Raw genomic sequence first — 15717 nt, forward strand, 5'->3', positions numbered from 1 at the left:
TGAAACTTGTCATAACGAAAGAACTAATCAGAGTCATCGAGTAATTGCAATCTCAAACTCCAACCTCTTTGACGATGCGACCCTCAGAATCTTCAGCATAAGCATCGACCTTGGTCTCAGCAAACTTCCTAGCAGATGTTTTATTGGCGAAAAGAATATCAATCTCCTCAAATGATCGGTCCTGTAAAGCATCGTATTAGAAATTGCAACATCAATCACCTGGAGGTCCATACCTTGGTTTCTGGGAGACGAAAGTAAGCCCAGACAAAAGTCAGCAGAGAGAGACCGGCCTAAGTCAAGGTTAGAGAAGGAATTGCTTTGCAAATAATGTGTAGACTTACCCAAAAGTAACCAACTTTACCCTTCCAATCGCCCTCAGTGGGATTGATCATGTAAGGTCCATAAGTATTGTTCAAGATCTGTGAAATGTAATACGCAATACGAGCAAGACAGATACTCTTGCTGCGAACGTTGACAGCAGGGATCTCGCCAATAATCGCGTAGCAAACGGGACCGATAGTTGCGTAAAATACAATCTCCCAGATCAGCACAATGCCCGCCTGTCCAAAGCTCACGGCCTGGGACTGTGGAACGCTAGCAAGAATACCGATGAGAAGCATGAGCACTGTGCATGCGCCACAAGCCCAAACATACAGCGTTCGCCGGCCGATGCGGTAGATGAGAGCCCATGAGATGATGACACCAACAGATGCGAGACCAAGAGCACCCGTAGCGAACTTGAAAGAGTTCTTGGGATCGACACCGGCTTGAACGAAAAAGTAGGTTGGTGTGCCACCGATACCAACACCAGTAGTATTCTGCGCGACAAACACAAGACTAACAATCTCAGTTCGACGAAGGTTAATACCCTTGAAACAGTCCAGGTAGCTAGATCCGGTACTGTGCTCGCTTTCTATCTTGTTTGTGTGCACAATCATAGCAAGTTGTTTATCAAGATCCTCATCCGACTTGTTGCTCTTGGCCGAGATTCGTCGAAGGACCTTCTTCGCATCTTCAAGTCGGTTCTTTTGAGCGAGCCAGTAGGGCGATTCAGGAGTGAACCACAGAATGATCAGAAGAGGGATAGGCCAGATCCACTGGATCGCAAAGGGGATGCGGTACGCCCACTGCGTAGTATTGTCAGAGAAACTGAAAAGAACACCAGCCGCGAGAAGTTGACCGAGAGCCCAGCAAAGACAAACGTAGTTGGCAAGATAACCTCTAAGAGCCATAGGACAAATCTCGGACGCATAAGCTGGGGCCATAGTCGCAAATACGCCCCATGGTAGACCGCAGAGAGTAGAGCCAACGAGTAACATGGGCAGGTTGTGAGCAAAGAAAGTGATGAAGATAAAGCCTGTGATAGCTAGAAGTGACGCTACCAGTGTTTGTCGATATCCGAAACGTTGAGTGAGCCAACCGTTGGCAAAGGCACCAATAATAGTTCCAATGGCAGTGGCGTTGCCAAGTCCGGACTGCCATGGCCCAGATATCTGATAGCCGAGTTTGTCGCCGTACCAGTCGCCATACTTCCTCTGGAAAGCCGGCTGTGCCATAAGGTTGCCTATGAGGACGATGTCATAGCCTTCCATAATGATAGACGAAGAGAGTAGGAATGACCAGGTAATGGCACCAGGATAAGCTTTGATAGCTTCCCAAAGTGTCATATTTCGATCAATGTCAGCGCCCTGCTGGCCCTGGATGTGACTCCATTCCTTTGAGTCGGATGCAACTTCATCTTCGACATGATTGATAGTGGGAGTCTTTTCGACTGCCATGTTGATGAGTTGTTCAAATGAATAAAAGATGAATCGAGTCGTGTATGGTTGCGATGACTCTTGAAATTGGTTATGAGCATGAAGAAGGATAGATCTTCAAACCTGCGGCTCAAAGGATGTTTAAGTATTAACTCGATCTGATGATATCGACAGGGGTTTACCCCAGGACCCCATGGGGAAAAGAGGTCCAAAGGTCTGGATCAGGATTTCCTTGTTTGCGGGGGAGGTTGAAGAACCAGACGCGCCAATCGGGGATTCAATCCCACCGGAGATCCCACCGGAGGACCCCGCGATGGGTTCGGTTCATATTGTGGCTTTAACAAGTGACCATGAAATGAACTATAAACTTGGCATGGCAAGTCATCACTCTCACATTAGCTGTACAACCATATCCTTAAGAATACCTTTCCAAAATGCCTGAAGACTACATGTCAATGTTGCGGAGCCTGCCTGATGAGGAGGCGAAAGTCAAAGGGCCTGCTGTTGGTGTTGCAACCGTTGACTTGGCCGTTACAACTGGGCCACCTCGTCACCTTGCCTCTGGTATCCTTTACGGTATACCTGATAAGCCTGATCAGATCCCTGAGCGGTTTTACAAGGAGATTGGTTTCAACTATGGGCGAGGTGGAGGATCTCAGCTTCCAAACACCAAAGGCTATGCTGTCAATAATGAAGACTATAAGGTGAAGTCATCCTATCTGTGATATAACAAGTAACTCACATCGCCGCAGGCAAGATTCTCGTCAGCGTTGAGTAATTACAACACAACGCGCAAGTATGGAGGAGAGTTCATCTACCTACTCCCTCCCCTTTGGGGAGCTGATGGTGGCCAGTCTGAGACCTTCGAGTATCCTGGTGACAATAGTGACTGGAGACGCTGGGATACCTTCTTAGAGCAGACACTCAAGGATATCCAAGACTCTGATATGTCAAAGGGCCTTGTCATTGACATCTGGAACGAGCCTGATCTAAGCTTCTTCTGGGGTGCTTCCAAACAGCAGTGGCTGACTCTTTGGTCTCGCACTTTCAAGAAGGTCAAGTACGTGCAGCTTTCCATTCCATCATTATACCTATATACTGACGGCATAGGGAAACACTCCCATCAGTCAGGATTGCAGGTCCAAGCATATCCGCAATTCCAACCATCAACCACGAATGGTGGAACGACTTCCTGACCGAGTGCCTCGAAAACGACACTCTTCCTGATCAATGGTCATGGCACATGGAGAGTGGCAACGACTGCGATACTATGGCCGGATCGATGAAGACATTCCACGAACTATTGGCCAAATTCGATATCCCTCTCGACAAAGCGCAGGACGTCAACATCAACGAGTACGCTGTCTACGGCGAACAGGTCCCGTCTGCAGGGGCCTGGTGGATCGCCGGTCTCGAACGCGAAAATGCTCATGGGCTGAGGGGTAACTGGGCAATAGCTGGAGCTCTGCATGACTTCTTGGCTGGTAAAGTTTCACCTTTGATGTTTGTATGTATAACCATCACTGACATTGTTTCGAGGTCTATTATGCAAACCAAACACGTCAGATGGAGAATACCGGATTGACGGCGACGGATACTGGCCTACAGCAGAGTATCAAGTATACAAATACTACGGCTCCGATATGACAGGCGAACGCGTCAAGACCACGCCAACCCTAGACGGTTTCCTAGACGTCTACGCAACAAGAGACGCAAACGCCATCCGCATCCTTGCTGGAACTCGGTCCAGATCTGGTGACTGGGCGATTGATGTGATGGGCTTGCCTGAAAATGTTGAAGTCAAGATCAGAACTCTGGCATTTGTAGTAGTTGACGAAGACAAGTTCAAGAGGGTTGACGGTCCTGAGAATTTGGAGGAAACGTCGCGGGTTGTTGAAAATGCTAGTTTGAGACTCAAAATTGAGCATAAAGACACAACGACGGCTTATGCTTTCGAGGTCACGCTTCCGATGGAATAGAAGGGATACCCAAAGTCCTGAAGCAATATAGACTAGTCTCAGCAATAGACCTACTCTCATCCAAGAGCTTTCAACAAATCCAGGTTTTCTGTGCTTCGACCCCAAGCCAGGGACACGGACTCGAGGATCTTCCTCCCCTCACGCAAAATGCGAGTAGGCGCTGTAGGGGCATATATATCTCCGACGCCACTAATGTATGCCTTCAGAACGCCCGTCCTCACGAATAATTGGACCATTTCATCGTCGTTCGGACGATCTAGCCTTATGAATGTTGGGTTCTCGTCGTCCGAAGCGACCTTGGTATGGTCCGGTGATGGGCGGCGTGTCACACTCCCACTACGTTCTTCGCCTGAAGATCGTCTTGATTTAGATGAGTACACGCTGTAGGCCCACAAAGTGAGGATCGCCCAGAGCACACATGGGGGTTCGTAAAATGCCATCTTGGCATATCGACGGATGTGCCAAAGGAAGCAACCACAATGCAAAACTGCGAGACGTGCTTTTGACTGACCAATTGTTAGGGCATACCTTCAAATATTGACATGCTTGACTTACCCCATCCTTTTGCGCCCATTTGGAAATTTCCCGTTCAGCCTGTAACGCTTTTTGCTGGTTCGACGCCATCTTCTTTGCATCCTCAGGTGCCTCGATATATTTTGCTAAAGTCATGAGCATCTCCCTAGGCACAAGGAGAACGACTCGTGAAAAATGTAAATGAAGCACAGTAGGATGCTCTGCGCCCAGCAATGAAGCTATCATCCCGTTCGCCGCCCAATGTAATGTGTCTACACAATCAAGCGCAGCATTTCTCCAGTTAGAATCCGTAAGAGCTAGTGCGCCCGAGTCCTCGTCGTGTTTGTCGGGGTCGTTCTGTGGCATCCATGATGATAGAGAGCGTTTGCAGTAGGTATTTACGGTTGAGTATTCTCGATAGACCGCATGAAGCAGAATGATGCGAGAAAATTCTCCCAGGTCCGACTTGGTGGTTCGGTCACGGAAGATGGTGTTTACGGCTGATGAGAGCGAAGGGTTTTCTGTGATTCGTAAGTAACTTGTCTGGCTTTGGCCATGTTATTATATATACCCTCGACGCGCTGGTATGTTTTCAACCAGTCTGATGAGCATGTTTGAGACCATAGGCCATCGTGAGGCAAACTGATATCTTGCACATCAAACGTGACAGTGTGATGATCGGTAAAGAAGTAGCAGCCCATGCGATCCAAAAGCTAAGGCGAAGTTAGCCCAACCCTCTCCAAACGATGTAACTCAATGTAGTTTCACCCATATAAAGTAGCACAGTCTCCTCAAAGTTTCTTCTTGAACCCATGTCTTCCACTTTTCATGGGAGTTGGATCCCCTTCGACTGAGTTCAGTGTTGATGTCGCTCTCCGACTGTGAATAGAATTGCCAGTACAGGTTGATAACTGTTTGTAGATCACTCACTCGTTGATGACTGCTGCGACGAAATTTACTTGTACCGTGGTATAACAGACCGACCTGACTCAAGACAAGAGCCTGTGCTAAAGCGAGGCTCATTTCTGAATTCCCCAGCTGTAAACGAACGACCAAAACTCTCCTTAGGAACTCATGTAGGGGTTGAACACATGCATCGATGTCCTCAGTGGCGGAATACTGGCTTCCTATTGCACAAATCGCGAGGGTAAGAACCCAGTCGGCATTGAGGTCCACCAGGTTTGGGTGCACAATCGAAAATATGGCGTTGAAGTGTTCGAAGAAGAGCATTGTGCAGTAATCCAAGATTGCTAGTGGTGGAAATTCCGAACATGTGAACTCGTCTTTGAAAATGCCCGATTCGAGGCACGTGTTCTCGAAAGCGTCGTACATTTTCGCATAGGTGGCTTCTGTTATCGTTGGTTCTCGAAGTTCTTCAAAGTTTTGGATATTAATGTGATCGAAGTCTGGAAACGCCCAGTCACTATTCTTTGTTCTTAATCTGGAATCTTGAGAAATAGAAGGCAGTTGTCTGCAGCTCTCGATACCTATTGGAGGAAGTAATTGCTTTGATCGAGCCGTACACGGTCTTCGCGCGCCATTCGAGCTCGTAGCGTACAGGTCGCCAGGGATGGTGCGATCGGACGTCATACTGAGCTGGGGAGAGGCAGCCACTCCGCTTCCCTGAGAGAGTGAAGCAACCGTTGAGACTGTCTGCGGAGTGTTGTCCATAGCAAAGGAGCTCAAAGCGGTCTGGTTCACGGATTGGTCGTTGCCATACGGGGGGTTGAGGGACCCTGTTGAAGCCGGGTTTCCGTCCAGGCCCAGTATCGAACAATAATTAGTTTCGATCTCGTTATTGTATGGTAGCCAGTTCATAGGAAAGTCCCAGTCAATATCACACGAGCCAAGGTCATATTCAAATGTCTGAGGCTGTTGCATCGCTGTGTCCCTATTGTTCTCATGATATTGACTTGGCCTTGCGCTTGGTTCATGCTGAGGTGATATCGGAAAATGTGTGTTGGATGGCAGGGACTGCATGTTACTTGCAAGATCCACACCGCTGTCTGACTGCACAAGGGAAGCCCTGTCTTGATGTACGTGCGGCATGGTTGGTTGTCTATCAATATTGTTGGGATATTCGCAGCTTAATGACTTTATTGAACATCGTTGACAGGGTGTACTCCTTGAGCACTTCTCTCGTGCTTTGGCACATTCCAAGCAGGCTCTTTGTCGAGTGGCATCGCGTCTGACTGAGGCTGGATGGTTATGAATAGCGATGTGCTTGTTTAAGATATCACTAGACTTGGTTAGTTTCTGCTTGCTTATGCATCTTGAATGACTGTTACCTGCGAGTAAACCCCTTGTGACAGATGTCGCATTCGAAGCGTCTGTGCGTGTCGTGGCCTTTTTGATGTCGCCTTAGGTGCTCTTGTCGCTTGAAGTTTCTTGGACATTGTCCGCATTGGAATTTCTCCATCAGGACCAGATCAGGAGACGATGCTGCGCTAGGGAGTATGTTTCGTGATGAAATGATGAGAGAGTCAATATTGATTCCAAGGGAGGTTGGCAAGCGTGACTGAGATGAACCCCACTTCTCGCCTCTTGATCAGAAAGTGATCTACCTAGTTCAGTTTAGGCTATAACTACCATCCATTTACAAGAGATACCTAATCATTGTACAGTACAAATCATGTTCATCTACCTATGTCACTTGACCTCTGTTTAGTGAAGTAGTTTACAATAGACACTGGACCAAGACATTAAAGTCAATTGAAGAACGGTACATCAATCGCCATCTCTTCCTCAATTTTAACGCTAATAGAAAAGGCTCGGGTCGAGACTCGCTCTGTCCAGATCTTTGCGGGCCAATCAACAATGAACAAAATAGCGATTGCTTTCAACATCGGTAAATTCTGGCCACATAGAGCGCTGATGATGAGGTAAAATACATCAGTTTCAGCATGAATTAAATAAATGAAAAATGGCAAAGTTTGCGTCCGACCTTTTTCATTCAACCAAGGTCTTGTTAGTGACTGTTGACCCGGTTTGTACGGTTAATCATCACCCGCATGCAGGAGAAGATATAAACAAACACATAAGCAACAACCTATTTGGACAAACTAATGGCTCACCACATCTCAAAGAATGTACGACAGGTTAACACTCAGGTTTCTTCACCATCGACCATGTCCGCCTCCCACTTCAAACCCATCAACTTCTGCTCTATAGGGTATTTGCTGTCCTTCCGGTGGGATACCCGGTGGGCTCTCCGGCCTCCACATCCCACCGTGAACTACCAACGCCACATTATCAACCGAAACTGAAAGACTCCATCAATGGACCGATAAGTACTCACGAACCAAAGTCCAGAATTCAACATCAAACCACTCCTAGTATACTCCTTCACCATGTCTCACCCTCAATGCACCTTTCACCACACAACCTTTATCCCGGGTTCTGTCCTGTACCGCCGGCGGACCACAGTAGCAAAGACAACTCTACACACACAACTAAAGCGTCTTCGCGATACAGGTCGCTATGACTGCTTCAAACTACAGTGGCATGAGATTTATGGCGACAAGTCCATGTGGCCTGTCCCCTTCCATCTTTTCTGGGATAGTGACATAGCCAAGTGGATTGAAGGCGCTTGTTACTTTCTTCATGACGAGTTTGATCCTGAGATAGACGCCGCTGTCAAGGAATTGGTTGAAACTATTCGTGGGGCGCAACAAGATGATGGATATCTAAATGTCCACTTTACCGTGGTCGAGCCCGGGAAAAGATGGACTAATCTGCAGGATATGCATGAACTGTATGTAGCAATCCGGATCATGTCTTCTCAATCTTATCACTCACATCTACATCAGGTACAACGCAGGCCACCTCATCGAAGCTGCTATTGCGCACCACTATTACTACAAGAACGACCTCCTACTCGGACCCATCGAGAAATACGTTGCTCTGATCCATCGAACATTCGGACCTGCAGACAACCAATTACACGGTTATCCAGGCCATCCAGAGATCGAACTAGCACTCTTCCGACTATACCAAACCACTGGTAACCAAACGGCCTATGACCTATCCCGATACTTCATAGAAGAGCGCGGCAACAAAACAGGCCAAGCCGGAGAGCATTACTTCGAATGGGAGTCCAAGCAGCGAGGCCAGAACATCTATCAGAGGCCTGACAGCTACCCAGAGCATGCTTCCCACTGGTATTGTCAAGCTCACAAGCCCATCCTGGAACAAGATACTGTTGAAGGCCACTCGGTCCGAGCAATGTATCTCTTAACCGCCGTTGCTGACATGGTCTGCATCGACAACCAACCCCTCAGAGCTTCATCAGACTGGAAAAATACACTATACTGTCTATGGAACAACATGGTGGACAAAAAAATGTACCTTACAGGCGGCATAGGGGCTATCAAACAGTGGGAGGGCTTCGGACGTGATTACTTCCTTCCTCAGAGCACTGATGAAGGAGGCTGTTATGCCGAGACTTGCGCCTCCATCGCAGTCGTGATGCTTGCGGAACGCCTTCTCCACATCGATCTCGACGGGAGGTTTGCAGATGTCTTGGAATTGTGTTTATACAATAACGTCATGACTTCAATGAGTCTTGATGGAAATGCTTTCACGTATGTGAACCAACTTGGAAGTTCAGAGAGTGACAAGAGTGTGCGCGAGGAGTGGTTCTGGTGCGCTTGTTGTCCGCCCAATGTCACACGTCTGTATGGCTCCTTAGGTGGATATCTCTGGGACTTCGGGGAAACCTCCAAGGATGAAGTGTATATCAACGTGCACTTGTATTCAAAAGCTGTCATGAAGTTCAAGGTGGCTGGACAAGAAGTGTCACTGGAACAGGACTCAGACTGGCCATGGGATGGGCTCGTTAAGTTTCGTCTATCAGCTCCCGAGTCACTGAAGACCACGATACAACTCAGAGTTCCTGGGTGGTCTCGAGGTCAGTACCACGTGAGCCCAGAGCCAAGTCAAGGAAGCATAAGTCTACATAAAGGCTATATTACCCTCGACCCGGCTTACGTTGCCAAATACGCACAGTTCTCTTTGAACATTGGCAACTTCAAACCCGTATATGTTGCGCCTCACCCATATACAAACCAGCGCACATTGACGCTTACTCGGGGACCTCTGGTGTATTGTATGGAGGACGCTGATAATACCTGGGAGTATAACCATTTCAAGGATATCGGGATAAAGGCGTCTACCGTGGTTGATGAGGAGAGGAAACAGGTTGGAGAAGAGGATTATGTCGCATTGAAGACGTCTTGTTGGCGCCGAACGTTAGAAGATACCGAGGCTGGTGTGGCTCCTGGTAGTGTAGTTGATTGCGATGAAAATACAGGTGCAAAGATGGAAGCCATTTTTGTGCCTTACTATCTACGGGCTAACAGAGGAGGCAATGGGCATATGAGAGTTGGACTCAACCGTATCTGAGATAGACCATTTATGATATAAAGTGATACATTCCTTTCAAGACCTTTGTTCCAATCCTTACTGACATGTAACTACCGAAATTGGACCTGCATTTCAGACCACGAATCCTCCCGGCGATGATCTTCATGTAGGTCATTTTGCCATCTCAACAAAACTCCCAACAGATGGCCTTTCGGTACCCATGGTTCGGCAAGAGATAAATCGAGACATCCACCATAGCGAAATTCGTAACGACAAAGACCCTGTCCATGGAAATGGAAACAGGCATAGATGTGAGTGATGGCGAAGACATTAGCCTCCGAGTCTCGAATCTCTATAATATAATGCTAGCTACTAGAATTAACATTACAAAGATAGAGCTTTTTAAATAAGATGTACTCCAAAGCTATTAAGGCATCTATTAATAGCTGCAAGAATATAGGTTACTTAGAAAGCTTTAGTATGACCAAAAAGAGCGACAATCCCAAGAAGATCAGGCTAATAGCCTTCAGCTGCAAGCTAGACCTCGCAAGCAGTCCTTCTTTGCGCCCAACGACTTTGAGCAAAGGAGTTGCCGTGGAGAGATGACCCTGAATTTGGGTACAATTGATTCCTAGAGTCTCTATTTTCCCATTGCCTAAAAAGAGCTATGAATGACACCATCAGCTTTATTTGTCACTACAACTCATAGCAGTGATTTGTGCTTACCTGGACAGATGTGAGAATTTTGATGATAGTCTGCCCGTCAGGAACCCCTATACTTTGAGTCAACTGGTTGTGTGTCGAATCTTGCATGATGTCTTCCCTTTCGCCATCGACCAGTCTTGTCTGTGAGACACGACGTAGATTGGTCATGATCTGCGGACAAATAAGTTAGTCAATTCTTCTCTCATCATGTCATCGTCCCTCAACACAAAACCACCATGGGTGATGGGTCATACTTTAAGTTGAAATTGATTGCCCCAATTTTCGAGCATAACCGCGATGATTCTTTCTCCACCTGGTCCATTCAGCGGAAGCCCTCGTTCGCAAACGTTCAAACGACGATTTGCAAGGTATCTCCTCTTTGTCTGGAATAAATACCGTTTGCAAGATCCGTCTTTATAGTAGAAAGCGAACCCCCTAAGTCCGTCGGTTTGTTCAAAGGTAAGAACCGAAATATGAACAAGAAGTGGAAGCCAGGTTCCATCTGGGCCACCGAAATCCATATTGAATGCGACAGTCGGTTGGTCGTTAATAAAGACTCGTTCCATGTCGGGTGGCATGATAAGAGTATGTGAGCTTGGTTCGACGGAATGCCATACCCAGGACTTGAGCCTTGGGGAGGATTTTTGACCCCAGTGATTAGCCCTTTCTACCAACTGAATCGATATGGCTTTATAAGACTAGATTGCCCTATGGTTAGATCAAAGTAATGTAACGATCAGTTCAACTTACATCGAAGCCGAGGATGAGTCCGGAGATCTGACTCTCATTTTTCGGCTTGAGAGTTACTATACCAGAGAAATCAGGTAGATCTCTTAGTTGACCCATCGATTGCCACATGACCTGGCCCATAGCGTCCTCTTCCTCAAGTTCAATTCCGATTATACCTCCAATCGAGACAGCGACTCGGATAGCCACCAAACGTGCTGATTTACTAATACAGAGATGCGTCTCGGTGGAGGGTAAAACAAAACCGACGCGTGAGATCTCGTCTCCAGTAAATTTGTCATCTCCTGTAGAGATCCTCAAGCCACAGATATAACTAACGGATTGAAGGGTTATGGTGGATATGGACATCCGCAAGCCATCAGTCTTGGCCTGTTTTGGATCGATGACAAGAAACTGCGAGCCTTTTTTTCTGAGCGGATTTAATGTAGTGAGACCTTTAATCATGTCAGTAATATGGAGACCTTGTACATCAATGTCTTTTAGGAGGCTCCCGTTGTCTTGAAAGTCAGGAGTGTGCTGGATCATCATCTTGATGAGAAACCTCAAGCGCTTGATACAACTCCAGATCCGTCTTCGACTCCGCATGTGACCGGTTCGGGATCGATTCTTTAGGTTGTCTCTCAAATAGAAATATAATCGACGCCAATCTTTGGGACCATCTGAAGATTCCCAGTTCAGTGGAAAGAATCCCATCTCGTGGTCGGCAGCGAAACGACTTGCCCAGAATGCCTGAGGAAGGTTGTCGGTGTGAGCGAGACTTGCGATAACCTTTGAGGACAATCTGAAATTGCATAGAGTTGGAGAATCCATAAATGAGACAAGGTGATGCATTATTTCCAAGGGTAGCTTGGAGAAGCTGTTGGCGTCGGCGTCGAAGGGCAAGGGTCGAGTGTCGGTTTCAAAGGGTTTCGTGGCCTTGGCATGCGTGATGGGTAGTATATCTGGGTTTGCTTCTGCATATTTGTATCTTGCCGGCAAGACAGAGTTTCCCCGCCCAGATCTTTGGCGAACTTGCTGTCCGATAATAACGGAGCAATCCTCACTTGACGGAAGATCATAGACAATATCATAGAGACACTGAGCAATGTCGTTCTTCTCATACACAATGGTTGTCTTCAAGGAGACATAGTCCAGTAGCATATTCCAACATGAGTCATGAAAGACTGCTATTGTACTGAGAGGTTCGTCCCAATACCGTTCGACCTCATGATTAGATTCCTCAGGGCTAATGCACGAGGATGCATCTTGGGGGACAACGAACAAGTTCAGTTCAGCGTATCCAACTCCTGTGACTGTGGCAAACGGATCCATCGCTCGTGGACAGCGAGCTGAGGAGAGATTAGCAGAATATTAAAGATGGTCTTCTCATTGTACACTTCCTGGAGATGTGTATACAGTATTAGATATTCATACCTAGACGTATTTGGCCAAGCCATTTCTTCGCGTCACTCATGGGAGCTGAGAGGATACGACCCCCACAAATCACGCAAGTTTGTTGCATTATTTAGTAGTTTTGGCCGATGTTATGAAGAAGGTTTTGTGGGTCAATGTTTACAGAAGGAAGAAACAATTGTAATGCATACTTTTATTAGGTGCTTTTTAAGGTATAAGTCTTAAAGTATATATTTAAAATTAATTTATAAAAAAATATAGATTTTAAACTTAAATATTAATATAAATCTTATTTAAAAATATATATTATAACTTATAAAATTAAAATTATAATAATTATTATAAAAATTTTTATTTTTTTAAAAAATTAATTATTAAATATTTTTTTATTAATATTAATATTAATAAAATTATATAATTATATAATTATTATATAAAATAATAAATTTTAAAGTCTTTATTTATTTTAATTATATATTAAATTAAAAACTATTTATAAAAATTTAATTTTTATAATTAATTTTATTTTTAAAAAAAAATTAATTAAAAAAATTTAAAGCTTTTATTATTTTTAAAATAATTTTTTATTAATATTTAAAATTAAAATATTATTAATATAAATAATAATTAAATTATTATTTTTATTATTTTTAATTATAATATTTTTAATTATATAATTAATTATTAAATTAATAAATTAAAATTTAAATTTTTATTATATAAAAAAAAAAAAAATTTTAAAGTTTTTTATAGAATAAAATATAATAATAATATTAATATATTAAAAAATAAAATACTTTAAATAAAATTATTTTTTAATCTTTAAAATAATTTTTAATAAAAAAAATAAATTATTAATAATTTATTAAGTATTTAATAAAAATAATATTATTAAAAAGTTTATTAAATTAAAATTTATTATATTAAGAATCCTATAAAGTTAAAAGACTAAGGAAGGTTCTAAGGAAGAAGGGAAAAAGCTTATAATTAATGCCATAGCTTTCAACACGATAGTGATACATACAACCCAGCAGGAGCTACTTTTATATAACCCTCATTACATGCGATTACTTGTTTATTGCTCACACAGAGTAACCAAAACCTTACAAAACCCACAAAACCTCCCTTTAACCTAGTTGTGTTAAAGGAAGGATAAGTGGGTTGTATAGCAGGTATTGCTTTTGTATTTGTGTGAGATTAAGGTTGCTCCAAGAGCCCTATTTTTCGTGACGAAGCTGCATCTATCGATTTCACATTAGACTTCGAGGGATACCCATATCAATAGCCCTCATTACAGAGTTTGGTTATTGCCTTTATATTCTTGGTGGTGGCAAAGATAGTGGTGGAGAAAACCTTGATTTGATAAATTGAGATTTAAATCTAGAGGCATATGGATATGTTGCTACGACTTTGAGTGTATTGAGTGAATTAGACTTGCATTCGTTAATAAAGTTTAGAAAAGTATATAAAATAGCTTATTTCTTGTGCAAAATGACAACCAGAAAAAATAAAAAAGGGCATCATTCCACAAATCTTCTATGGCCTTCAGTCCTAAGTACAATCCTATGCGGAAACGGCTTCACCCTAGCGATCACTCCCGGCAACTGTTCATATACCACATCAATTTCTCTCCCCTCCTCGTCCACATGTTTTCCGATATTGAAGACAGCCAAAGTCTGTGCAATAATCAAGAACATTGTCTGTTCAGCGATCCACTTGCCTGGACAAGCCCTTCGACCAAATCCAAATACTACATCAGACGGTAAAGGCTCATTGTAGGGTTTAGAATATCGTTCAGGTCTGAAGGCTATCGGGTCGTGATATATCTCTGGGTCATGCGTGATCGAGGCTACCGCAGGAAACAAGAGAGTGTTCTTCGGAATAAAGTAACCTTTGTAAGTGTCGTCTTCTGTAGTCATATGTGGGAACCCCATGGGTGCGAGTGTATGCCAGCGTAATGTTTCTTGAGCGATCGCGTTGATGTAAGGAAGATTGGCCTTGTCGGAGAAGGAAGGGAGACGCGAACCTCCAATGATACGATCAATCTCCTCTTGAGCTCGCTTCTGGACGTCGGGGTAGATGACCATGGCGGCAAAGAATGAGAGTAGAGTGGCGCCGGTTGTATCGGTGCCGGCGTTCATCATGGAAGCAGCCGTCCACTGGATAACACTCTCCTCTTCTGGGTCGATTTTCCGATGTATATCTTTGACCAAACCAGCGACATACGAGAGATTGTCGTTGCCGCGAGTCATCTGATCTCTCACATAATCATAAGGGTCTTTGACATTTTGCAGTAGATGGTCCCGGTAGATCCTGGCTGTCTTTTTGAAGCTTGTACCTGGCATCCATTCTGGTAGGTACTTGAGCCACGGTATCAAGTCTACCGCCCAAGCACCTGGACTTGTCGCTTGAGAGAACTCTTCCATGACTGTATTGGCCATTGAGACAATGTGGTCGTTCTGACTGGGGTCTGTTTCGTAGTTGTAAAGAATTCGTAGCATTATGGACCCTGATACTCTTGGATATGTTAGATGGTGTTTTGTACGTGACATAGTAGGTGACTTACTGGTTTAAATGTTCGGGTAGATTGTCACTATTGTGGTCTTTGTGGATGCGTTGAAGTAGTCGGGATATCTCAAGCTCCTGTATGGGCTCGAATCTGCCAATGGACTTACTGCTGACTTGGGTCGCCGTAAGCTTGCGATGCAATCGAAATGTCCTGTCAAACGGCATCATGCCCATGATACTATCATATCCAACACTGTGTAACAAAGATTAGCAAAGAAAGAAAACAAGAGGATGAGGAGTATTTTACACGTCACCCGCAAACACCAGCTTTGGCCTTGAAGCAGTTTTCAAAGCCCGCGTCTCCAAAAGATCTGTGATGGTCTGTTTGTCGTGCAGTATGACAAACAACTGTCCCAGAACGGAGACGGAAGAGATCGGGCCATATTTCTCTTTATGCTTCTGCCAGTGAACCCATTCTATCGTTCCTGGTGGAGGGAGATCAAGTACATTTCCGAGGAGAGGTAACCCTTTAGGACCTGGTGGTAGAGGACCCTTCCTGCGTTGTTGAGTGTGCTTGAAGATGAGATAAGTAACCAACGCCAAGGCACTAGAATAGAGAATGAAAACCAAAGCCATGGTAATGTTTATAAAAGGAAAAAGGCTACTGATGATAACAAATTTGAGGAAGAGGAACAAAGGCATTTATAGGTGAATTTGGTATGAAACATAACCTAATATACTGTAACCCATCA

At 44.5% G+C, this 15717-nt stretch overlaps 5 protein-coding genes across 5 annotated transcripts; 2 read left to right on the plus strand and 3 right to left on the minus strand.

Annotated features, from left to right (window-relative positions):
- Positions 1 to 52: 52 nt before the first annotated feature.
- FPOAC1_005188 (uncharacterized protein) lies at positions 53 to 1778 on the minus strand (the record flags this gene model as incomplete). The annotated part of the gene is made up of 3 exons (XM_044849719.1): positions 53 to 181; positions 234 to 290; positions 342 to 1778. 3 exons carry the CDS (start codon positions 1776 to 1778, stop codon positions 53 to 55), a joined length of 1623 nt encoding a protein of 540 aa, XP_044708429.1.
- A 413-nt stretch (positions 1779 to 2191) lies between these two features.
- FPOAC1_005189 (uncharacterized protein) lies at positions 2192 to 3736 on the plus strand (the record flags this gene model as incomplete). The annotated part of the gene is made up of 4 exons (XM_044849720.1): positions 2192 to 2461; positions 2510 to 2817; positions 2868 to 3241; positions 3324 to 3736. 4 exons carry the CDS (start codon positions 2192 to 2194, stop codon positions 3734 to 3736), a joined length of 1365 nt encoding a protein of 454 aa, XP_044708430.1.
- A 56-nt stretch (positions 3737 to 3792) lies between these two features.
- FPOAC1_005190 (uncharacterized protein) lies at positions 3793 to 6298 on the minus strand (the record flags this gene model as incomplete). Its single annotated transcript, XM_044849721.1, has 4 exons — positions 3793 to 4242; positions 4292 to 4770; positions 4821 to 4962; positions 5018 to 6298. The coding sequence occupies 4 exons, from the start codon at positions 6296 to 6298 to the stop codon at positions 3793 to 3795; spliced, it is 2352 nt and encodes a 783-aa protein (XP_044708431.1).
- A 1301-nt stretch (positions 6299 to 7599) lies between these two features.
- On the plus strand, positions 7600 to 9652 carry FPOAC1_005191 (uncharacterized protein; the record flags this gene model as incomplete). The annotated part of the gene is made up of 2 exons (XM_044849722.1): positions 7600 to 8003; positions 8059 to 9652. 2 exons carry the CDS (start codon positions 7600 to 7602, stop codon positions 9650 to 9652), a joined length of 1998 nt encoding a protein of 665 aa, XP_044708432.1.
- An 830-nt stretch (positions 9653 to 10482) lies between these two features.
- FPOAC1_005192 (uncharacterized protein) lies at positions 10483 to 15667 on the minus strand (the record flags this gene model as incomplete). The annotated part of the gene is made up of 6 exons (XM_044849723.1): positions 10483 to 10489; positions 10715 to 11016; positions 11069 to 12393; positions 14349 to 14974; positions 15024 to 15218; positions 15273 to 15667. 6 exons carry the CDS (start codon positions 15665 to 15667, stop codon positions 10483 to 10485), a joined length of 2850 nt encoding a protein of 949 aa, XP_044708433.1.
- Positions 15668 to 15717: the final 50 nt, after the last annotated feature.

The sequence above is a fragment of the Fusarium poae genome, chromosome 2, assembly GCF_019609905.1.
Source record: "Fusarium poae strain DAOMC 252244 chromosome 2, whole genome shotgun sequence".
NCBI lineage: Eukaryota > Fungi > Ascomycota > Sordariomycetes > Hypocreales > Nectriaceae > Fusarium > Fusarium poae.